The 26,376-nt window shown below is 47.2% G+C and overlaps 1 protein-coding gene across 1 annotated transcript in view; it reads left to right on the top strand.

The window, feature by feature from the left end:
- The first annotated feature begins 10,011 nt into the window (after positions 1-10,011).
- The window catches only part of EDEM2 (ER degradation enhancing alpha-mannosidase like protein 2), a 395,734-nt gene continuing 379,369 nt past the window's right edge, over positions 10,012-26,376 (top strand). Inside the window, exon 1 of the mRNA XM_085619015.1 lies at positions 10,012-10,314. Coding sequence (XP_085475141.1) covers positions 10,214-10,314 — 101 coding nt within the window. The 5' untranslated portion in view covers positions 10,012-10,213. The remainder of the gene's footprint in view (positions 10,315-26,376) is intronic.

Raw genomic sequence — 26,376 nt, 5'->3', positions numbered from 1 at the left:
AATTTTAGAACGCTATCAATTTGGAAAACGAACACAAAAAGAAGAGGAATCGGTGGAAACTTATGTAACTGCTCTTCGGAAGTTGGGAGCCACTTGCAAGTTTGAAGATTCTCTTGAGGAGCGAATACGTGATCAGTTCATGCTTGGCTGCAACATAGAGAAAATAAAAGATGAGCTTTGGCAAAAAGATGATCCTGACCTAGATGAGGTCATAGCCATAGCAAAAAGAATAGAGCATTCTCTTGTATGTGTTGAGACAATTAAAAAAAAAGAAAAGAGTGTTCCCGAAGAGAAAGTGCTTCATGTCAGTAAAAAACAGTCTCAATTCAAACTTTTACCCAAGTCTTCTAGCTCTCAACGTGCTTCCTCCTCTTCTCAAAGTTTTTCTAAAGTTAAAACTGATAGTAAGCTCAGGTGTTACAGGTGTAATGCTCTTGATCATCTAGCCAATGACAAATCATGTCCTGCGATTAAGTTTAAATGTCTTAGTTGTGGGAAGGTGGGTCATTTTACCAGAGCTTGCAATGCACAGAAACTGAACAAGGGTAAGCGTGTTAAAGAGATAATGGTAGAAGAGGAAAGTAACTCGGACTATGATGATGTTGACTGTGGGGAGGTTTATCTACCTAATGGTGATAAAAAATGTAAGGGTCCTCTAGACGATGTAAATGTGAACAGTTCTTGTATCAAAATGCTTTTTGATTCTGGGGCTAAGATATCACTAATACCAAAAGTGTTTTTTGATAAGGAATTGCGTGGTAAGGTCAAGGTATTCAAGCCTGACATCAAACCTCTCGCATATGGTGGACAGCCTATAAAACTATTTGGGTACTTCTTAGGTGACATCGAATATAAAGGAAGGTTAACTGCAGGCAAAATTTATATCTCCTGCAGAGGCGACAGCATAATAAGTTGGTTTCATCAAGCAGATTTAGGAGTGTCATTAGCTCCTGGTTGTGACCCGTGTATAGTTCTAAGAGATTTGGGTACTTCTGCTAGAGTTACTTCTCATGGTCCTGGTACTTTGAACTCTGTCTCTCTTAAAGATAAACCAAGTAATGTATGGCAGCTTCAATTTAAAAATGTGTTCAGTGATAAACTAGGTTGTCTCACTGGATTCACTCACAGTATAACTCTAAAAGCAGAGGCAAATCCTGTTACGTGTAAAGTACGTAATGTACCTTTGGCCATGCTAGAACCAATGCGTCTAGAATTAGAGAAGTTAAGAAAAGAAGGTATTATTGTGGAGACTGAGGCATGTGAATGGTTGGCTCCGGTAGTTTTGGCTCGCAAGGCTTCCGGAGAGGTTCGTTTATGTGTGGACTTGCGCGCTCTCAATCGTGAGGTTGTACCTGATAAATATCCGTTACCTAACATTACAACCATGTTAACACAGCTTGGGGATGCATGTGTTTTCTCGTCTTTGGATTTAAGGGCTGCATATCACCAGGTCAAAATTGATGAGAAATCCATGGGTCTTACTTCTTTCATAACCCCTTTTGGAACTTACAAATTTACTCGGCTGCCATTTGGTTTGATTTCTGCAGCGTCTGTGTTTCAGAGGGTCATGGAGGATGTACTTGATGGGATTCATGGGGTAAAAATATACCAGGACGATGTACTAGTGTATGGTTCGTCTCAAGAGGAACATGACCAACGATTGAAAGCTGTTTTGCAACGATTTGCAGAGAGGGGTTTGACCTTAAGAGAAAATAAATGCAAGTTTAATCTTAAGGAAATTGATTATTTAGGTCACTGTCTAACGTCCACTGGGGTCAAACCCAAGGTGAGCCTGGTTAAAACTATAAGTGAACTGCCGGTTCCAGAGTCCAGGGATGAGCTGGTTACTTTTCTAGGTATGGCGGAGTATTATAATAAATTTGTACCGCAGTTTGCTTCCCGTACACCTAATTTGAGATTTCTTTTAAAAAAAGGGGTCAAATTTATCTGGTCCTCCAAGTGTCAGTTGGAATTTGATGACGTTAAGGTGGCCCTTAATTCTGCTCCCTCTCTCCAGAGTTTTGACATCACTTCAACCTCTATACTTGTTACGGATGCAAGCTCACGTGGTTTGGGTGCGGTTCTCAAGCAAATCAAGAATGGGAAAGAGGTTACCATCCTTTTTCTCTCAAGAGCTCTGGTAGGTCCTGAGCTTCTTTATTCTGTAATTGAGAAGGAGGCACTGTGCATTTTTTGGGCCATCAAGAAGCTAAAAAAATTTCTTTGGGGTAATGCTTTTACTGTTCATTCGGATCACAAGCCTTTAAAGGATGTGTTTTGCAAGAAAAGTCTTGATGCAATCTCTTCACGGATTTGCAAGTGGGTAATTGCGCTGCAAGACTTTGATTTTGTGGTCAAATATATACCAGGGGTTGACAATAAAGTAGCGGACTGTCTGTCCCGGTTAATTCCAACGCAAAATGAAGATAGTGTTGAGGATGTTGAGGACTCTTGGGAGGTTGACGAATTTAAGGTGTGTGAAGTTGTTGAGGGTGTTGTCACTGAAAGAGATTGGAGGGATGCCATGTCTGAGGATGTGGATTTGATGGAAATTTGTGGTTTAATGGCGAATGGTTGGCCTTTATTGAGAAATTTGAGTGAAAATGCTCGTAGCTATTGGAACGTGAGGAATGAACTGTCTGTGAGTAAAGGTCTGTTGTGGAGAGGGACAAGATTAATTCCTCCGTCTGTGATTAGGGGAAAAATCATTCATCTTGCCCATCAAGGTCATCAAGGCATTTCAAAGACAAAAGAAAGAGTGCGTCTACATTTCTGGTGGCCTGGTGTAGATTTAAGTGTGGAACGTCTGATAAGAGATTGCACTGATTGTAACATATCTGACAAGGTATGCAAAACCAGGGTACAACCCATGGTTATTCGTGAAGCACCTATACGATGCTGGCAAGATGTAGCATTGGATATTCTAGGGCCTGTGTACAATAAGAGTGGCCAGTTTTTTGTTCTAGTTCTGATGGACATGTTCTCTAGATGGCCAGAAATAAAGGTTACACAGAGTATACAGACTAGTAATGTAACTAAGTTCTTGGAGGAGGTATTTGGTAGAGAAGGGTTTCCTGAATCTTTGTTAACTGACAATGGGGTTCAGTTTGTCTCGAATGATATGGAAGAGTTTTTAGCAAAAAAGGGCATTAAACATAAACGTTGCTCTCTCTATCATCCTGAATGTAATGGGATGGTGGAGAGATTCAACCGAGTGTTGAAGGAGTCCATCCAGTTAGCCAAGGCGCAAGGGAAAGACTGGGTAGCTGGGATTCATGAGAGAGTCAAGGTTTACAGGATCACACCTCACTCCACTACTGGTGCTATTCCCTTTGAACTTTTTAGAGGTCGTACTCCCAATAGTGTATTGTTCCAGTCCTGGATGAGGGAGAAAGGGGCTGAGACGGAAAATTTAAGTAATGCTCAGATGCTAGCAAGACAAAGTGCCAAGTCCTTGCAAAGGAAAAGTAAGTTTGATGTTAGACATGCGGTGGCTCGCACCTGTGTAAATGTTGGTGATCGTGTTAGAGTGCGACTCTGTAATGTCGTTCAATGATCACTCGAGGCACGTTGTGTGGACACCGCTATGTTTATTTAATATCAATTAGGAATGTACCGAGGAGCGCCGGCCGGCACTCTCTCCCTGTGGCTGCTCAGCGCGCTAATGCCACGCGCACACCCCGGCGCCAACATGGCCGCCTACGTCACGTCAACGTGACGTGACCACAACTAGACCGCTACATATCTCCCCCTTTTACCAAACCCAAAATAAGTCACTTACAGTTCGCAGGTTAGTTCAAAGTCTCGGAACCTGGAAGGCCTTACAACTTGCCTTCCACTCCTGGTCACCTTACCAATGTTCCCTCGAGCCCCTTGGCTCTGCGTTTCCTCGATTTCTGTTCCTCCACTCATCGCTCCTCCGCTGTTCATATTGCCACTCGGCCTGTCCCTCTCTACCACTGGAGTCTCACCCCTTAACACGCCTTCTTGCTCCTCTCCTGCACCTGCTTCTCCCATTTGTTCACTTCCGCCCATCTTGTTCTCTTCATCCAGGTCTCCCATGTCTTCACCTTCCGGATCCCACTGTTCCCATCTCAATATCTTGTTGCACCGGGCCATGCGGTCCTGCGACCACACGTTCCCGTCACTGAGCAGGGCCGCTCGATCATAGACTTCCTTAACCTGCATCGGCTTGCTGTACTTGCTGTTTCCCTTCCTTTGTAGGGTCGCCAGCTTTACTCTCACCCATTCTCCTCTCTCTAAATGAGTGTCCTTCACATTCCTCCTCTTGTTATAGTTGTTGGTGTAGATGGCTTGTGCTCTCCAGATTTGCTCTTACTACCGCCGGGGACCATTCGCTGGTCACCACCTTCTCCTTCCAGATTCTGTTGTCGTGCGTGAAGGGTTCACGACCTCTCAATATTTGGAACGGGCTGTACCCCGTGCTTGTGGGCGTTATTCTGTAGGCCCATACCATGTTCTCCAACGCTTTCTTCCAGTCTTTATTACAGGTGATGGCCGCTTGTATGGCCCCCATCACCACTCTGTTAAATCGTTCCACCAGACCGTTGCCTGCCGGATGGTATATGGCCGTGTGCTTTACGGAGATGCCATTTCTACCCATGAATTGTTTCCATCTTTCCGACGTGAACTGTGGTCCATTGTCGCTTAAGATGGACTTGGGAATTCCTTCTCGGGTGAATGTTTCCGATAGGAACTCCAGGATGTTCTCCGTGTCCATGGATTCGCTCACCTTTATTTCTGGCCATTTGGAATAACGGTCGATGAGGACACACACGTATTTCTGTATGCTCTGGTCATCCAGCACCGGCCCTAGAATGTCTATTGACAACTCTTCCCACGGGTTTGAGGGAGTGTCGAATTTTCCAAGGGCTGGGCGTAGTGGTCTCAATGTTTTGTCGGCCCCTTGACATTGGGGACACTCTCTGACATGCCTCTCTGCTCTTACGTCCATACCTGGCCACCAGTAGTTCTGTTTCGATCTGGCCTTGAGTTTTCCTATGCCAAGGTGGCCTTCGTGTAATAAGTCCAGCAGCTTGTTGATGAGCTTCGTGGGGGGAATTACTCTGTCTCCCCGGTAGATGAATATGCCCTTGTCTCCTACGGTCAGTTCTTCCTTCACTTCATAATATGGTTTGAGGTTGGGTTTCACCTTTTTCTTGTCAGGCCACCCTCGTGTGATGTGCGCTTTTGCTTCCACCAGGTCAGAATCTTCTTCATAGGCTTCAGTCCACTCTTGTATGCTGATTATCTTCTCTTGGTCCTCTACGAGAGCTACCATCTCTCCTCTGTCCGCTGGGTCCTCTTCTCCCGGCTCCATGGCCGCCGCTCGACTCAAGTAGTCCGCCACTCGGTTCTTGTTTCCAGGGATGTACTCCACATCATATCTGAATTCCAACAGTTTTAAGGACATCTTCGATATCCGGGGCGTGGCGCTGGCGTGCCCGCCCGATGTTAATACCTTCACTAACGGTTTGTGGTCAGTCTTGAGCCGAAATCGGGTACCCCATAAGAACTGCCGGAACCTCGTCATGGCCCACACTACCGCTAACATCTCCTTCTCGATGACACTGTACTTGCCTTCTGTTTCCGTCAGTGCTCTGGAGGCGAAGCTGATTGTTTCCGTGTCCCCTCTTCCTCGGTCTTGCATGAGTACAGCGCCTAACCCCTTGTCGCTGGCGTCAGTGATGAGTATGGTAGCGCCTTGTGGGTCGTACCCCTTGAGCGGTATGGCTTCCAGGATTCCCTTTTTGATGACTTCAAATTCCGCTTGGGCTTCTGGTGTCCACTGGAACACCGTGCTCTCCCTGGTCAGCCTTCTCATGTTGTGGGTCTTGGATGCGAAGTGTACCACGAATTTACTATAGTACTCCGCCATCCCCAGGAACGATCTGACCTCCTCCTTGTTCTTGGGGGGCGGTGCTTCAGCGATAGCTTTCACGTTCTCCGTCTTGGGTGTGATCCCCTGTCGCCCAATTTCATGGCCTAAATAGGTTACCAATTGCAGTCCCAACCGACATTTCGACCACTCTGCCGTGAGACCTTTGGCTTCCAGTGTCTGTAGTACTTTGTCTAGTTTTCGGTCATGATCTCTTCTATCTCTCCCCATCACTAAGATATCGTCCTGGAAGTACTGTACATCTTTGCAGTCTCTGAACAATTGGTGCATCATCTTCTGAAAGACGGCTGCCGCTGAGGCTAGCCCGAACGGCATGCGACAGAATCTGTAACACCCAAACGGGGTGATAAACGATGTCAGGCTTTTGCTGTCTGGGTGTAGAGCTACCTGGTGGTAAGCGGATGTAAGGTCAATGGTGGAGTACCACTGAACTCCTCTGGTTTTTGCCAACATCTCCTCTATCTTGGGAAGGGGAAACTTCTCCACCACTATGTTTTTATTGAGTTCTCTCAGGTCCACGCAGAGCCTGACCTTCCCGTTGGGTTTCATCACGACCACCAAGGGCGCCAGCCATTCGGCGCAGGTAATGGGTTCTATAATGCCCTTCTTCTCCAGGTCTTGGAGTTCTGTCTGGACGGCTTCCCTTACTGCAATGGGCACATTCCTCACTTTGTGTGCCACTGGTGTGGCTCCGTCCTTAAGCACTATTTTATGCTGAAATTTCTCCATTTTCCCTACAGTGCCCCCAAACACTTTTGGGTAGTTCTTCTTCCATCTGTTCATGTCCGGCCATTCCTCCTGTTCTGTGAGCAGGATTTGTTCCTTCCCTCCTGGGTCGAGTTTTATGCCTAGGTCGCCCTGGTCTAACCATCCTAGGACGGAGGGTCCTTTCTCGGCCACATACAGTTTGCACCACGCTGATCGGCCTCTGAACTCGAACAGTAGACGTCGGAAGCCTAGCATGGGAATGCGATCCCCATTGTAGGTAACTGGTCGTATGTCTAGTTTCTCCAGATCAGGGCCTAACTTGGTTTGGAACTGTCCTTCCCACACTGCTCTCTGTATAATGGTAAATGGGGATCCGGTGTCTGCCACTACTGAAATGGTGATGCCGCCCATGGACATCTCTAGGACTGGTTTGGTTGATCTCTTGTCGTCTACGTTCAATACTTGATCGTATATACATAAGACGGTGACCACTTCTTCCTCTGGGGCTTCCTCCAGGTCTTCTGTGTTGTGGTCAACGTATTTCACCACTCCTTTCTGTTGTTTCTTCCGACACACCTTCTCGTAGTGCCCCATGATGCCGCAGTGCAGGCATTTGGCTCGGAATGCCGGGCAGCGTCTGTCGTGGGCTTCGTGAGACCAACTTCCACACCTGTAGCACGTTTTCTTGTTCACGCTGTCCGCTTGTTTCCCTTGCCATCTGCTAAGCCCTTTGGCCGTGGGTAGTTTGTTCTTCTGGTCCTTGCGGTGATCTTCCTCCTGTATCCTGTTCACCATGGGTGGAGTGACCGCCTCCTTTTTGGTAGCTTCGGCGCACCTCCTCGAGAGTTCTGCCCTCTTCACTATGACCATTACTTCCTTGAGTGTGGTGTCCCCGCTCGCCCACAGCTTGTCTTGCACGTTTGCACTAGTGGTGTGCATGATCACCTGGTCTTTTATGAATTCATCTTCCCACAGTGCGTACTTACATGGGGCTGCTAGCTTTCTCAGCGCTGCTACATACTCTTCGATGGATTCCCCCACCTTTTGTTTCCTTTGCTGAAAGTTATATCTATCCACTGAAACACAGATGGTGGGGCGGTATCGCTCATCTAGGTCTTCCACCGCATGCGCATACACATCGTCGTCCGTGTCTTCTCTCTTCGTTGGTACTAGACTCTTGTATATTCTCAGTCCTTCTGGGCCCAGGTTTAGTAGCAAGATGCGTTTCTTTCTCTGAGGAGTGAACTTCTCTTCATTTTCGTCCTCCAGGACCCCTATGAAGTTGTCTATATATTCCTTCCAGTCCTCCCATTTCATCAGTGGGTCTCCGGGTTTCGTTAGGAATTGCACGGGTGCTATCGCGTACCCTGCCGGGGTACTCATCTTCACTTCCTTGGCGCTCGTTCCGTCGGTGGCTTTGCTCGGGGGGCTGCCTGGGGTGTTGTCGTTGTTCCCTGTATGCTTGATTCTCTGGGGGCTCTTATTACTAGACCCCACTTCCTCCTCCTTGGTAGCCAGCGCAGCGCTCCCAGTGCGTGGAAATGTGTGAAGGTGGCGCGTGTGCTCTTGGCCGTTAGCGGCTTGCTTCGTCCCTGTGGCTTATATGCAGCTCGTGTGCTGTGCTGTGGCACTGCCACGCTCCTCGGTTGCTCCGTACCTCGGATCGTCCGACGTTCCCCGTGACTCCACCGCTCCAGGCAGGCCTGTCTGGTGTTCCGTTTTGGCCTTGTGACCTACTTGCGTGTCTTCCTCGTGGGGCCACGTGGAGTGTTGCCTTCTCCAATGTTCCCGCGTCGGTCCGGTCTCCGTCCCGACCTCGTCGCCACTGTAATGTCGTTCAATGATCACTCGAGGCACGTTGTGTGGACACCGCTATGTTTATTTAATATAAATTAGGAATGTACCGAGGAGCGCCGGCCGGCACTCTCTCCCTGTGGCTGCTCAGCGCGCTAATGCCACGCGCACACCCCGGCGCCAACATGGCCGCCTACGTCACGTCAACGTGACGTGACCACAACTAGACCGCTACAGACTCCCTCATAAATTGGGTGGCTCAAAGTTCTCCTCTCCTTTTAAAGTTGTTAAACTTTTTAACAATGCGGTTAAACTTCATGATGGACGCATTTGGAACTTAAATAGGATATCACTTATCCCTAATAATCTACCTGAGTGTGATGACAAACTTTCCAGGCTGGTGCCTAACTTCATACGAAGGGATGGTAGTGCTTTATTGCGTAAGAGCTCACGTGCTGTTAGAGTTCCTGCTGCTCTTCATGATTTTGTGTTAAATTGATCAGAACGTTAAAGCGTAGGTGTTCATGTGCTGTTAAGGTTCCTGCTTTTATCAATGACTTTGTGTTATTTTGAAACAATGTACATCCTCGTATTTGTATTTTCTTTGTTGATTCGGGGGGAGGTGTGTGGTATCCTTGATGTTGTCATATCTTTATTGATAGCTTACAGGTATCCATTGACTTGGTTATGGAATGTTATGTAGGAGTAGAATGCAATGACATCTGTGTAGAATGTAATGACATCTGCTTGTGGATGTCAGTGTTGGTGTCAGTTGAAGACTACTGTTCTGTGGATGGGACCTTGGATGATGTATGTCCTGAATAAAGAAGATTGAAGACATATGGGAGTCAGCATCTTCTTCACAACTTTAACAGACTTTCTGTAACTTTTATTGTACAACTACTCAGCAAGCTACAACTTTCAATAAAAACCTTCTTATTAGTAATCAAATACTCGAAATCTAATGCTTTTCCCAAAGCTTGCTCCTCTTGAAGCCTTCCGTTTTATCCCCTGCCATTGTTCCCATTCTCTTTAATTCTATTCCCGTCTAGATTATGTCATTACATGATTCCATTTCCTCTGCCTCTGTCAGATATTTTCCGTGCTTTCACTATGTCGATGCAGTCATTTAATTGTCCTTTATTTCACGGTTTATTCGTTGCATTAAGCACACACTTCTTCCTTCCTGCGTGTTGTTTGGCAGCAATGAATGACCCGCTGCTGTGTTAGACAAGGTTCAGGAGATATATAACCTGAGTTGAGTTTGGTGTCCAGTAGAAATCGTGTATCCGCTAGCGCAGTCCGAAAAGTGACCTGCTTGCTCTACTCGGGCGGAATTTACTCTCCGAAGACAGCCGAAGAGGAGGGGGACACACAATTCAAAGGGGATACCAGATATCATACACCACCGGCACCTGCTTTCCCCGTGTATCCAAGCATTAATTGGTTTGTTTTTACTCATTTAAAGCGAAATCAACTCATGAATCGTCTATTGGACGTGACCCTAGCGTGACTCGCGGAACTGGAACGTCACGTGCGTGTCACGTGATACAGAGCCGTGGCTAAGAGTTATTCTTCTAATGGTAATTAGTTCCCTTCTGCTCTTTCTGACGTGTTATGTATGACCTGTCTGTGCACTATAGGCAGTTAAGAAGTGTCTGACTACAGCCTCTGCTATGTACTAGTGTTAAGTACAACCGAGTCCTGTGATGTGACTTGTCCTCCTCCTGCCCCGTACTGTGCCTGTCCTGCACCCCTCAGCTCTCTCACCGGGCACTTTTCTGTGTTCTAATGCTCAAGTGCCTGTGCCCTGCCTTCCTGTGTGTCTTCACTGCCTTACAGTACCATGCCCAGGGTGGACGCTTTACCGAACCGGACCTGGCACAGTACAGGTGAGTGCTTAAACATAGTTGGTGTAATTCGCTTGAAAACCTAAGGTCCCCACCCAAAGCTACCGCTATGGACGATACTTAAGAATGTTACTAGAGTGGTATGCATGTTTATCTATTTTATTTATTGTATTTTATTGCGCGGTCTCCACCCAACCGAGTCGTTCTGTTGCTAGCATTTGTTCCCCCAACATAACAAGTAACACTTCCTTGTGGGTTTCACGGTCTTTTGCTACGGGGATACCAAATATTACCTCTCAGCATTCCTGTAATAGCTGGTATCCCCTATTTCTCAAGAGTTACCTTTTAACCATTGCCAAGTTCAAATACCTTTTTGCTGGACAGCGGATTACAGTAATTTTAGGCACTTTTGATGTTATTTCACAAGCTTTCACTTCGGATTCCTTTAGGGGATACCAAATATAATTACTTGAATGGGCAATATTATTTTGTATCCCCAATGTTTCTAGGGTTACATCGTACCAGAATACCATTTGACATAGCCTTAAGTTGTCGGGGTTCTCATGTTTTGAGTTTGTTTTAAAAGAACATATAATATGGCAGGGTAGGGTTTACCCTGATCCCCTTGGGAGGACGGGCTCCCGGTGGTTAAAAAACACCCTCATGATCCACAAGGCCTCCCATTAGGTCCCGTCGGACTACTGCAGGGCCCCTGTGTGGTCCCGCAGTACCAGCAAAAAAGCATGTATTTTTTATAAATGTGTGGGATGGATGTCCATGGGGAGTTGTGTGGCCTTGGTGGGTTAGCCAGCAATGGGTTGGTGGTTTGCCCTGGGGGGGGGGGGGGGGGGCATTAGGCCTTGCATCCACCCCCTGCTGCACATGTGTTGTTTCTTTACATTCATGATACAGGACAAAGGTGGTGAGATGCACTCCTGTGTAATCCAATTTTATTTTTCATTTTTCATGTTTTTATTTTTTCATTTCGCCTTGTGAAGGCGTGCATGCTTGTTAGCGCTCCGCCCAACTGCGCTGCAATTATAAAGCCGAACATGAAGGAGCCACATGGTTCCCTTCCAAGCTGCACTGCCTAACGAATCCAACGAATCAAATGTATATTTCACTCCTTAGTTAATCCATATTTCACTTCCTTTAAACTATGATCTGGTCACCCCATTGCTCCCTGCGCTCTGCATATGTCAACATATGTGTGCAGAGTTCCTTTACAACTCGTAACCCTGTATTCAACTCCAAAACCCTCATTTTATCTTCATGCCAAAAAACACTAAAACTCTTGGAATACGCTCGTGCCCCCACGCTTATCGATTTCTAATGTTGTTATTTCACTAACTTCCCAACCGCTTCCACAATATTATCACGAGCGTTAATGGAGTGACGGTTGTTTTAAATGATTTTTTCTAGATACCCCTGATGAAGGGTTGTCCCGAAATGCATTGGGTATTTTTAATAAATCGTGGCGTGTGGAACATCCGATGATCCTGTGTATTTTGTAAAAAATCCTGAATGGTGAAGAAAATAAGTCAAATGGATTGAATAAATTAAGGGTGAAAAAGAAGAATAAAAAGGAAGTGAAATATGGATTAACTAAGGAGTGAAATATACATTTGATTCATTGGATTCGTTAGGCAGTGCAGCTTGGAAGGGAACCATGTGGCTCCTTCATGTTCGGCTTGTTTCTTTACATTATCATCTCTGAAGGCATGGGCTCGTGGACGGTCCGGCTCGTGGCACTTCTGTATGCTTCGCCCATGAGCATTCTATCGATGCGAGAGTGCAGTGGTGGTTGGTGTGCTCTGCGAGCCAGAGGTGTTCAGGAGCTGTTAGTGGCTGCCAGTTACCTTATATTTTAATCCAAATACACTTCTACTTACAAGAAGAAGCTGCCTTGTTGTCAGCCTTCATTCTCCATGCAGTAGAATGCTTAGTGATTCTTTGCCTTAATTGTTATTAAAAAAACCCCCACAGAAATGCACTGAAAAAAAACAAAGGTTAAGGTGACGTTCTAGCACTGTAAGGTAATGAGACCTTACTTTATATAAAAACAATTATCTCTTTATAATAAAAAAAAGCTCAGAAATTAATAGAATAAAACTAAGTTTATTATTGATGTTGTTTGGATGCCATCAGCGATGTCATCAATAATGTCATTTAACATGTCATGAGTGATGTAATGTCATAAGTAGTGCATGAGCGCATGTTATAGTTAGCTCAGTAAATTATAAATAGTGAATGTAAGTTTTTTTTTTTTTTTTTTTAAAGCAATCATTTTTGTATTATTGCAAGGCCTAAGGTTTTTTTTATGTAAGCTAAAATCTTAGAACTTTACTTAATTATAATGTCACTTTAACCTTTTCTTTTTTCAGTGAATATAGATACATGTGTTTATAGGATCCTTTACATAATGTTGTGTGAAACAAGATTGATTCACAAAAATATTGTAAAAAAAATATTGTTTACAGAAAAAATATGCATCCCATATCTTATTTAGAAACCCACAAACATCGATGACCAAAATATCTCCATGAAAAATCTACTTTTAACAATGTTAAAAAACAATAATATCGAAATATTGTTGCTGTAAAATTACTGTATAAAATAAAACTATCAAAAACACAAGATAGAATACAATAACATCACTAAAAATAAACAGAAAAATATAAATAATATAAAAACACTTATTTACGAGATGCAAAAATAAAATGTAACTTAACATAAATATATAGCATTAATATATATTATTAAAATATTATCATATCAAGATTAACATTAAACACCCATAAATTGCCTGACAAATTTTCTAATTAAAACAATACAAACATAAAATAACTATGATTTACGTTTGAAACATTGAAATATATCATTGCAAATATATAAATATTAACACAAAACAACACAAACTTATATCTCACATTAAAACAAAAACACAAATTAGAGTCCACCTAACAAGTTAATAACTGGAAAACAATTTCAAACTAAACAAGCACTAATCAATAAAACTTACTGTAAAGCAAGCTAACTAATTAAAACCACGTAGCTAACAAAATAATATAGGAGGAACAGAACATGTCACTGCTTCTCATAGGAAAATACTAAACCTGCAAGACAACAACAATGGATTACCAAAAGAGCAGGAAAGAAGAAAACTGGACAAAAAATGAACATTTCTGAACAAGTAAGTAATAAAATGTAAATTAACAATGTAAATTACCTTAATTTAAAAATAGTAGACTATAAAGTATTAAACAAATTCTCTATAGAAGACCTTGTATTAACTACTAAGTCAGGCTCTCCGGACAATCCTTGTCAGCCCTCATTTCTCAAGCTCATTCCTAACATCATTGCACCTAATCTTACAAACATCTTCAATACCATGTTCAGGACAGGCATTTTCCCAGACATCTGGAAAAAGGCGTCGATTCTGCCGCTGCTAAAAAAACAAACCTGTATTCGGAACATCCGTCCAATTACTGGCCCATTTCCAGACTTCTTTTCCCCCATCAAAATAATCAAAAATGTTATGAACAGGCCAGCAACATGGCCGACTAGCCGCATCTGCCGGAGCTCCGGCTGCCCGACACTAATCCTTGCCTATATCCTGTCTTCTGACCACATCCATGACTCTGATCTGCCGGCCGAGTGCCATTTAAACCCCAACCTCCTGTAGGAAGCCCTTTCTGTGGACCTGAGGGGGTATCTGCGGCGGGTACGGGACGACCAAGACGAGTCCTGGCTGCCAAGATGGCCGCCCGGTCCCGATAGCGGGGAACAACACTATTGAGGGCGTAGAGACACAACAGCTGCCGTTCATCCCATGTGGAATCGATCGGGGGACGAGTGAAGGTGTGGGAGGACGCCCCTCCCTGCCTGAGACAACATCCAGGTATCGCCAGCGGCGTGGCGGGGTGAGGCTCTCTTTCTCCCTTTCTGTCGCTCTGCTGCGGGGAGAGGGCCTGTTTTGAATTCCTGTGCGCCTCTGTGCTCTCTGCCAGTGGAGCTCTGGAGACCACCACACGCGGTGCAGAGAGGGAGCGAGATCGCACCTGCGGGGCTTTGCATGAGCGGAGCCTGTGCTGCCGCCCCCTCAGCGCCAGGCCAGTTGCGGTCGTGGAGGGCTCAGCGCAGGGAGACAGCCCACGTCTTGGCCTGCGCTGCTGCCTGCAGTGTGTAATTTGGAGAGAAAGGCAGGCAGAGACTGCACAGACGCCTGGCGGGACTGCCAGGAGAGATTGTGCTGCAGCAGCTGAAGCTCGGGACACGGGGCAAGACCGGCGGACCACAGGAGCCACACAGGACCTGCTAGAGGACCCCATACATGGACACCACCATTAAATGCATTGCTGGGGGGACTGGAGCGGGGGGTGGCAGCCTCTGGAGATGTGATCAGTCCTAGAGTGAGGCCCTTACTGACCCCAGGAGCAGTGGCAGTCTTGCTTAGCCTTCTAGAGACCTGCTGGGCTAGCCCCATTGGTTTACCTACCTTGGTCAAGTGGGACAGAGCCAGACATAGCCGCACCTGCTAAGACTGCTGTAGGGCCCCACCGTGCGCTGTGGCCATGATGGCAGGCACACAGTTGACCCCCGGATGATGTGGCTCCTTCAGCACTGATCGGTCTGACACAGTACTGCAGAATCGGGACACCGGCAGGGTGCAGTGGGAAGAGCTCTGTGGCCGCCATACTGCAGGTTAAGACATTGACGTGCATGTCATTGACGCAAAAGGGAGAGCGGTCCATGGTGCCGCAAACACATAGAATTTAGCGTTTACTAGGAAGTCCCCCCTGAACGCACTAGCCCGCTGGAGAGACCCTACCATAGCGTGATCCGGGGAGAGGACGCCGGCCAGGGGGCCTTGCCTATACTGCTTGCACGGGAGAGACGAGATGCGCCTACCTCTAACACGTAGCTCGCTGCCTCCACGACACTAGCTGGAGACCTCTTCCCCCATGCACCCTGGCTGCGTAGTCGGCAGAAGCAACACCTCACACTATGGATGATGGCTAAAGACAAGGAACCAAAGACGCACCGACAAGGGAAGATGGATAAGTACACTAAGGTGTTCCAGCACCCACAGATCCTGAAGGGGACAATGTGAGTGTGCCGGATAATGCAGCCATCCTTCAGGTGATCCATGCCTCGAGGGACGCCATCGAAGGCAAAATGGCAGAGATCAGGACGGAGGTGTCCCTTCTTCGACAGGATGTCCGAAACATTGCAGATCGCCCGCATATCCGAGGTGGAAGACATGACGCATACCTCCAAAGGTGACATCAACGACCTCTAGGCTGCCATAAGAGAGCTCACGTGGAGGGTGGATGATGCAGAGAACAGGGCTCAGAGAAACAACCTCTGCTTCATCTGGATTCCTGAAGGATAGGAGAACGCTGATCCTGCTGCATTTCTGGCGAAGTGGCTGAGGGAAGTCCTTCTGGGAGCTACCTTCTCCACTTGCTTCCTCATTGAAAGAGCGCACAGGATGCCGACTGTGAGACCCCCACCATGTCCCCTGATCGCCCGGTTCCTAAATTATCAAGATCGAGATGTAATCCTGAGGCAAGCGTGGAAACTGGGGGAACTCAAATTGGCCAATACTAGAGTCATGATCTTCCCCGACTACTCTAGGGAGGTACAGAAGATGCGGAAATCCTTCAACTCCGTGAAAGTCAAACTCCGGGCTCTCCGCATCCAATACATGCTTCTCTTCCCAGCCAAGCTTAAGGTGATCTTTCAGGATTCGACTCAGTTCTTTCAGACACCTGAAGACGCATGGGCGTGGATTGAGGAACGCCTGAGACTTAGAACGGAGACCAGTAACACCACATCACATCCAGGAGCTCTACAACCAAGATGGGAGCCTAGACCACAGAGCCTGAAACCGAGAGGACGCCACACTGCAAGGAACCCGAAGTGCTCAGGGACAATGTAGCCTAGCACCCCTTATAGACGGAGAGGGGGACCACCAGAGGAAGAACCAGGGGGAGGGCCCGGGCCGCAACTGGAGACTCGACTCATGGGGACAGTACTCATGCTGATCAATCCGACCAGGACTCCCTCGAAGATACTGATGGGGACCACCCTCTGCTTCGGGCTATTCACAATGCAGAGCGATCTGGGACGACAGGCCGGGAAGTGACGGCAGATCACCAACGACAACAAAACAAAAGTGGCGAAGAAATGTGAATCACGGGCGTAACGGAAGAATCCACTGGCGGCACAGCGACGGCGAGGAGGCCACCCCTCCTAGACTTATTTGGATCAGGAAGAGTCTGGGAGAACTCTCTTCTTGAATTAGAGACATATCCTTTGTAATGTTGGTTGTTGGGGGGGTAAGGGGGGAGGGTGGCTACAACAGACACCTCAGTGGACACCTATGCTTGTTGGTTTGATGACAGTTGAAGGATCGAGCGTAGGGCGCGTGAGGATGTGGGGTGGGGGCACAGGGTGGGGAAGGGAGGGGAGGGGAGGGGAGGGGAGTTTGGGGGTTCTTGAATTCAGGTTTTTTCGTTTCCATTAGTAACAGCAGGTTGTCTTACACCACAGAGCCGGAAGCTATTAGGCAGGGGCTGGCAAGCGAGGGGCCATTTCCTATACCACCCACATGAGTCACAAACGTAATGCATGACCCACCGCTCACTGTGTTAACATGGAACGTTAACGGTTTGGGCAGTAATATTAAGAGGGGCTTGGTGAACAGGTTTATCAAACGGATTAAGCCGTATATAGTTCTCCTACAAGAAACCCACCTCCGAGGTACCCGATGTGCATTTATTGGGAGAGGGGCATACACCACACTGGTACACGCTGGGTTTCCCCTTGGAGCCCGAGGGGTGGCTGTTCTTACTAAGAAAACCCAACCCTTCCAAGTAGCCCAGACCTGGGTAGACCCAGGGGGCACCTATGCAGCGGTCAGGGGGTTATGGGGCCGGAGAGAGCTTACCCTGGCGAGCGTCTATGCCCCGCCGTGCCTGCCATCCCGACGCTACAGGCAGTGGCTAAGATACTCCTACATTCAAACTCCTCAATTCACATATTAGGGGGTGACTTTAACAATGTGATGGACCCACGTTTAGATAGCTCTTGCACTGCCGCTAGCACTCAGACACCTACTCCACTATCAGACTTCGCTCGATCCCTAGGGCTGACCGATATTTGGCACCAACATCACCCACTCGACCGTAGCTACTCCTACTTCTCAGGGGCACATAAGACCTTCTCCCGGATTGACTATCTCGTCGCCCGGCAGGAGAGATTCTGGTCATAATTACACAGACTATCTGGCAAGGGGCATATCAGATCACTCACGTCTACAGTTAAAGGTAGGGGGGGAGCACAGACCCAAGTCAGACTGGAGACTGAAGCCCTGGGAACTGCGTGACAAAACGGTACCTGAAACTGTTGACATTGAGACTGAATAATTTTCCCGAGAAAACGAAGGCTCCGTGTCATCGGATGCCACCCTTTGGGAGGCATACAAAACAGTCCTTCGGGGGAGGCTGCAGGACGTAATCTCTCGAAAGCATAGGGAGGAAGCATCGCATATCCGGGATTTTGAAGGCAAACTGCTATAACTAGAACAGAATATATCCCCGGACAATGAAGCTAGGACGCTTCGGCAGTTGGAGATTACGTGGGGAGAACTCCATGCTTTGGTAGAGGGGGAGGCTCGGCCCCAAATTCTAACCACTCACCATAGACTATACGAGACAGGAGACAGGGCGGGGAAGCTGCTAGCCTGGCTGAGCCACAAAGAAAGAGAAGCACATTGGTTAAACCAGATAGAAGGGGAGGGGACCTGGCATAGGACGGCACACACAATTGCTGCAGCATTTGCTAGCTACTATACTGCTTTATACGCAGACCGTCCGGCGATACCAGACGATGGCATAGATGAGTATCTCGCAGCCATAGATATGCCTGTCTTACACGTTGATGACACGGCGGCCTTGGACAAGGAGATTACTCTAGAAAAAGTGCAGGATGCAATTGCCGAACAGAAGGCGAGAAAAAAAATGGGGCCAATTGGTCTTCCCGGGGAGTTCTATAAACAAAACACTACTGCCCTAGCCCCACGCTTATTAAATTTGTTCTTGGCAGCAAGAGATGAGGGAAAGCTTCCTCCGGATCTCTGTCAGGCCACAGTTGTAGTCATTCCTAAGCCGGATGGACGAACCCCCAGAAAAGTGTGGCTCATATGGCCCTATATCGCTCCTTAATGTGGAGACTAAGATATTGGCCTCTATATTGGCCACACGGCTATTGAAGGTCATTACGTCACTAGTACTTAAAGACCAGTCGGGCTTCATACCTAAGCGTGCCACACGCCTCAATCTCCGTAGGCTAGCGAACTGGCTAGACACGCTTAAAGGTAGGGAGTCTCCACATATGCTCCTATCGCTTGATGCCAAAAAGGCATTTGACATGGTACACTGGCCTTTCCTGAAGCGGGTCCTGGTAAAATTGGGTTTTGGGCTTAATTTTCGAACATGGATCGATCTTCTGTATACGAATCCTAGAGCGCGAGTTAATGGAGTCAAATCAGCTGAGTTCCCCATTCAGCTGAGGACTAGACAAGGTTGCCCGCTGTAGGAGAGTGGAATCTGACTAATGGTTGCCCCCAACTTTTTGCCTGGTATTTAAGTGGTTTTTAACTAGTCTGGCTGGGATCCTGCTATCCAGGACCCCAGCCTATCTGCTTTCTCCCTAAAACTGTTGTGAGTACTCTAGGTACAAACATAATTGGATGCTGGGCATGCCCTACCAGTCCCTTGTAGATGGTACCCTAGGTACCCAGGGCATGGGTCCCCCAGTAGGCCTACCAGAGCTGCAGCACTTATTGTGCCACCCTGGGACAGCCACCCAAACTGACACCACCAGGCCACTACTGTAGCCTGGGTAAGGTGGTGCTAGCACCCCTTACAGGGATGTAGGTACCCTATGTCCCATGCCATACAACACATATACTCTCATAGGTCACCCCTATGGCAGGCCCTGGTAATCCTACAGGGCTGGGTGCTGAGGTATGTGTGAGGGGGGACCCCTACGTGAGTAGGACCTCTCTGCAACCTTCGTAAAATCGTTACTGGGTTGTTTGTAGTGTAGCCATACCATATACTCTTAACCGCATTATAAGTTATTGCGTCATCGCTGTAACTTAGGAATGGCTACACAGAACCATATCGTGTTTGGTGTCAAACATGAAGGAATCATACCCCCAGTCCAGCCATGGGCATGGGGGCACGATTCCCCCTTGCTAGGAGGGTGATATGGGAAAAGCGGTAGAATTTAGACACCAATTTAAAAGTGCACATGTACCACAAAATGGCTACTGTCCACCACCTACACGACTCTGGCTGGCTGTTGCTGGGGAAAACCCCAGCCTCGGCAGCTGGACAATAGGGCTCCTGTGGCAGGGAGGTGCCAGCACCTCCCCAGACAGTATAATGTGGATTGGAACAGGGTGGGTGCACCAAATGTCCTTTCAGAGTTGCACGTAGGCAGCTGCAGAGCCCCAATTCTGCATACACCGCCTGGAACCGGTTCAGGGGCATCCTGCCCCTCGCCCAGGCGGGAAACACACAAAGGGGAGTGGGTGTAGCCACCCTTTCCCGCCTCTACTCTGATTGGTAGGCTCTATTTTGGACCATCCCCTAATCTTGGGGATATATGGGAATAACTTTGCCCTAGAGCCTTAGATTCGTACAGGACTTCACAGAACTGACCTTCGACGAGCTGCTGCCCAGCTGACTGAAGAAATCTCCCTTGGGATAAAGGAGTTATCCCCCTGCTTGGCAGGCACCTAAAAGACTGCAAGATACCCGGTTGGAACTTCGCTGCTCTCACGAACTTCGACGCCTTCCATCAACCTTGAGGTGGGTCTCCAGTGCATCCCAGAGTCCTGTGAGCGTGCCCAGCAAGTCTGAGCACCGTGGACCACGTGGGTGCCGAGATCCCTGCATACCCCGAGACCCCGGCCACCTCTTGCATAGCACACGACCCCGACCAGTGGGGAAGTTGTGCTTTGGCCCATTTCTGAGCCAACCTTCAAGCAGCATCCGTGCCAAAGCTCAGCCCCCTAGTCCACTCCGGTGGCCCGTGGGAGCCCTTTTACGCACTCCATTTTGCTGCCCTCCGCGGTCCCTTGTCTCTCGACTTGTGGGCCCTGACGGAGGAAAACCTATCTTTCCAAGAGTTCCCCAGGTTGCTCCAGGCCTGCTCTGCGCTCCCTGCAAAGGAGAGCACCCTCAGACCTCGTGGGTCTGCACCAGCAGCTGCTTTGTTCATCTTGCGTGGGTTGCGGTTGCCAATGCTTAGTGGATCCAATCGGGACAATAACACCGCAGCGACCCTCAGCCAACGTGGGACAGTCGCCCTCCAGAAGCTGGCCTTCCTTGAAGCCTCCCGGAGCCCGTGACTGCAGAGCCCAGCTGTACCTTCCACACCTGAAGCACCCGACATCCACGAGCTCCTTCCTGTGAGCTCCCTGGTCACTGTGCTGTGACCCAGACTCTGTCCCCTCTGCTTTCAGGTTCACCTTTATCTTCTCTTCAACTTTAATCTTCACGACTTCAACGACGCTTCCAGCTAGCAGCAGTTTGGACTACTTTTCCATAGAAAATCAGCCCGCGACCCGACACCAGAATCGACCTATGCACCCGGCTTCCCTGGGGCAGGTAACAGTGGTACTTCGGTACTCCCGTGGTGGTGGGCTCTCCAAAGCCTTAAGTCTCAAGCCTTAACTTTGTACTGTTGTTAGAAGTGTCCTTAAACCTTAATTATTCAACCGCGACATTCTCCATAGGCTAACATTGCGATCCCGATAGCAGCTTCTCGCACTGCACACGCCTCCCGTGGGTCCCCTTCCTCTTAACTGTGGGTGGATTCCGAAGGGGCCAGCGATCCTGAATGCCCTAGGCATTGCCAGTAGAATTGTCGTGGTTCTTATACCACTATTTTAGTATATGGTTTGGTCCCCCCCTGGGGCCCATTGATTTCTGTGCTATTTATTGTGTTTATAAATGCTTGTTTGAAGTGTAACTTTGCCACTAGCCACATAAAGTGACTGTGGGATTCTGTCTAGAATAAATACATATATTTTATATATATATACCTGTGTGGGCTACTCTTTCATTTGGTTATTCAAGAGGTTATTATGGTAAAACAATAAGCTTAACACTCCTTCAAGACTTAGCCTGAAGGCTGCTCTCCACAGCTACCACTAGGATAGCTTTCTTTAAAGGTTGTCTTAAACCTATCATCAATAAGAGTCGAATTGGACTGGTGCAAGGTGTCCCTATAACTAGGAACAGCATATGCCAGGCCAACTTCTCACACCCGCTATCCCCCTTACTCTTCGCGCTTGTCCTGGAACCATTGGCGTGCCTGGTTAGAGCACACCCAGATCTGACAGGGTTCCAGGACATCGAGTGTCGGTTGTTGGGTGAGCGGATCTCGCTTTACGCGGACTATATCCTTTTATACATTACTGATCCGGACAAGACACTCCCTATTGTTTTTCGCTTAGTTGAAGACTACGGAGCACAGGCAGGATACAAAATTATCTGGGGGAAGTCGACCATATACCCAATTGGGGGCCGCCTGGACATGCAGTCCGTCCCGATGTGTCTCCCCATTGCCAAAGAAGGTTTTAAGTATCTGGGACTCTGCCTGAAATGTAATGTGGCAACCTGTCTGACCCTCAACATCCAGTGCGTCCTAGTGGACTTCCAGGAAGATGTGATCAGGTGGAGGCGTCTTCCCCTGATATTATTAGGGAGGCCGGCTATGTTTAAAATGATAACACTACCTAAGCTACTATACATTTTTCAAAATACGTACTGTAAAATACCGGAGGTTATCTTCAGGGTGATAAACGCTGAACTGTGAACTTTGCTATGGGACGGAGGCCACCCTAGTGTGGCACTACAAACTCTGCAGCGAAGCCACTCTAATGGGGGAATCTCGCTGCCAGATGTCAAAGCATATTATAGAGCAGCACACCTTGTGGTCATCAACGAATGGGGACATGCCCCTCAGGACCACTCCACATACACCCTAGAGACTCTCCAATTTTCCCCACGCTCGCACCTGCACTACATATACGGGGGCCACGGGATGAGAAGCCTGTTGCCAGCGACTCAGAGGGCAATTGAGGCTTGGAGAGAAGCTGAAAAGGTAATGAAATGGGAACAAAGACTAACCAAGGCCACACCCCTATGGGAAGGGACACGGATACCTGAATTTGCAAAGCTAAAAGGTTTCAAGGGGCGGGATACCATTGGGATCACTACTTTAGGTAACATAACGAGACAAGGCGCCCTGACGACGTTCGCAGATTTACAAAGGGACTATCAGCAGATGGACAAGCAGCATTATAAATACCTCTAACTCCGACATGCCTGGCAGGCCCGCAGATACGACATCACTACCCTCCCGCAATATGCCCCGCTGGAAGGGCGGCTGCTCCAGGAAGAGATACTAGAGAAAGCTGTTTCCCTGGATGTATAAAACCCTGATAAACAATGCACCCGATAATCTACTAACACTTCGGGGTAAATGGGAGGACCTTGTCGGCACATTGGAGGACATTGATTGGGAGACGGCTCTAATGCACCATAGGGAGGTGGCGATCAAGCTTAGACTACGACTGGTCCAGTTCAAAATTCTTCATAGAGTATACTATGATAGGGCAAAATTACATGCGATCGGCAGGGCGGAGACGCCAGAGTGTCTGAGCTGCAGAATAGAGCATGGCTCCTTCATACTCACGCTGTGGGAATGCCTGCCAATCCGTGGCTATTGGGCATGGATCATACAAGAACTAAATAATGTACTTCATGTGCCTATCCCGATAGACCCCAAGTTCGTCCTACTAGGCATCCATATGGAGGTTGATATTATAAGGCATCAACTCCTGCTTTGCAACTTAGGCCTCATTGTAGCTTAACGTTACATAGCGAGATATTGGGGGAGACCAGAAATTCCCACCCTGAAAGAGTGGCACACTGGCATGGACATGTACATGGGAGCTAAAAAGACGGTATACAAAGCAAGGGGGTGCCCACAAAAGTTTAAGAAAATCTAGTGGCCTTGGCTGAAGTACTATCACCTAGAGACGGAGGAGGAAGAGACGACAATATTGCACCCCGATTGAACCGCCAGGGGGTAGGGGGTACATTCCGCTAGACGCTTACCTCACTGAGGGACCCAGGGGATCATTACTATGGGGGGCGGATGACACTAAGAGGGGTTGGAAGAACGAAGATACTACTCTGCTTTGTACCATTGCATCTTGTAACTTTTGTTGGCCATAATCGATGGACTCTGACTGAAATGCACCTGCTGTGTAAAATAATTTTTAAAAAAGGTTATGAACAATCAACTAAATCAGTTCATCAAAAACAACTCCTCCCTTGATTCCATGCAATTCGGGTTCACATCGGAACATAGCACCGGGACGGCCCTGATCAAGGCCACTGACTAACTTAAGTTTATGTTGGACGAAGGAGGCTCAGCCGCCTTGATCCTTTTGGACCTATCAGCAGTCTTTGACAAAGTTGACCACTCTATCTTGATCCACTGTCTGGGATCAATTGGTATTAACAACCTTGCCTTAAAATTACCCTTGTCTAACCATTTCCGCCTGCCCGTGGAGCCCCGCAGGGCTGTAGGCTCAGCCCCACTCTTTTTATTGTGTATGTTGGAGAACTGGCCCCACTTGTTCAATCTTTTAGCTTCTCGCTTACCTCGTATGCGGATGACACACAAATCATGCTCTCCGCCTCAAACAATACCAAAAATACCAGTTATCTAATCCAGAGCTGCATGAGACACAGCAACTCTTAGATGAGTAAGTATTATCTCAAACTCATCGTTGGGAAAGCCGAGGTGATCTTGTTCGGAAACAATCTTAACTTCTGGTCAGCATCTTGTTGTCCTGCAGAAATGGGACCACTACCTGCCCCACCAACAAACCCAAGAGCCTTGGGGTCATTGTAGATGACTGTCCAAATCTAGGTAAACAAATCAATGTTGTGGTCTCTTCATCTTAAAACACCTTAAGAATACTTAGGCAAATACTACATTTTCTCCCCACCAGTGACAGGAAGACAGTCGTCTCCAATTTAGTACTCGCCAAAATAGATTACTGCAATGGCCTTTACAATTGCCTACAGGCTCAATATGTTAATTAACCTCAAGTGCTTCAGAATTCGGCAGCCAGACTTCTACGGGGACTGCCCAGGCATCACTCTCTCTCTCGCTTTGAAAGATCTTCATTGGTTGAAGGTAAAGAACTGAATCAATTTTAAATCTCTCGGTCTTACCTTTAAGGTCCGTCATGACTCTGGACCTCTCTTTTTGAAGAAAGCCTTCTCTTGGTACATTCCAACTAGAAACCTAAGATCATCAGGTTCTTTTAAAAACAAATACCATTAGGTTTAAGAAATCTAAATGGGGAGGAAGTAGCTTCCTGGCAGGAGCTTCCAAACAGTAGAATCTCCTCCCTTTACACATCAGATCAGCCCCATCTCTTCTTCAATTCAGAAAACACCTGAAAACTTGACTATTTAACCAGTAAGCTTTTTTCTCTCTTTCTTTTTCACTCACCTCTGCTGTTGTGTGTCGATATAGATACCCTGTATAGGTTTCCTGATTTATCTCCTTATATAGGCACAATTCGCATTGCCCATATTTAGGCATAGAAATCCTACCCTTATTTAGGCATTATCTATGCTAGTCCAAATACAGGCATGGCCACCTACATCCGTTCATCTACGTCACAACGAGTTCTTGGAAAAGCAGACTCTTAAGCCTTTAGGACTTCCCCTTGCTTGGATATTGATTTCTCCAAGAACTTATTTATAATGCATGAACATCTATTCCTTAGGGGTTCATTCATGACGTTCTTCTGCTTGATTTTTACGTCAATACTGGCATTCCTAAACACCTTCACTTACCATGGCAAACCACGGTTCGGCTGCCTGCTTGCACGACGCGGCTCACCACGGCAAGTTCGGAAGGAAGCCAAGTCCCCGCCTGACGCACTGACCAGACACTGTCATCCTCCTCACAGATAATCCAGCTCCAGTGTTTCTGACTCCCCTTGCGGGGTGTTAGAGATCGAGACGCGGAAAGAGATTCCAACCTCACTCATTCTAAGGTATGGAGCGGACTAGAACCTAGAGGGACTTTTGGCAAATCTTGGCAACTATAGCTAAACTAGACTATAGACAAACAGCACCTACTTCTTACCTCGTACTACACTTGGGTTAGGTACACTGGGGTAGAACTAGCTAGAAGCATCAGATGAGTATTAACATTTTAGCCTGTGTTATTTATGTATGTATTTTTATGAATATCTGTCATAGCTACAAACCATGCAATCGCAGTATTATTTTATCTTACTGCTAACGCTGTACATATTTTACTTCGCATTCTGTCTTACAATTGTAGCAGTTCATATCTCTTGCACGAGAAATAAGACTGTTCAATAAACCCTTTTTATTGAAACGCCTGTCTATCTATTTCTGTGTAACTCTGTAGAAACGAAGCATGCACGATTGACTGAGTGAAACTCTATTGTTTCCACGATTCTGAGATGGTTCCAATTATATGGTAAACAAAGTTGTCATGTTTATGTGGTTGTCAGAAACTAATCCCTTCTTGTTTATTAGAGAAGTTTTCTAGTGACATCTGAGTTAGCTGGCACACACAAGTAATTAAGTTTAAAATAGAAAATAAGTTTATTAGACAGTTACTGTCACTCCCACAAAGCACGCCGCTGCAACCTGTAAGGAGGGATCTGGGCCTGAGGTCCATCGATGATGAACTAGCCCTGAAACCCCTTAGATACTGGCATAGGTTGTGGACTACGCCGGAATTATTGCACTATAGAGTAGAGTTGAAGGAAATTTTGGCTAGTAATCGTTCACAGAAAATCCCTTGGTTCATGTTCCTAAAATCCCAGTTTATTAAACTTGGATTACAGGATATGTGGCATGACCCGGAAAAAAGCTGTAAGGCGATTTCGCGGAAGCTGCTCACTAAGATTTACGCGGCTGAGCAATTTACTAGAGCACAGTCTGCTCC

Source organism: Triturus cristatus, chromosome 7 (assembly GCF_964204655.1).
Source record: "Triturus cristatus chromosome 7, aTriCri1.1, whole genome shotgun sequence".
Taxonomy (NCBI): domain Eukaryota; kingdom Metazoa; phylum Chordata; class Amphibia; order Caudata; family Salamandridae; genus Triturus; species Triturus cristatus.
This window is presented reverse-complemented; position numbering and strand designations above follow the sequence as displayed.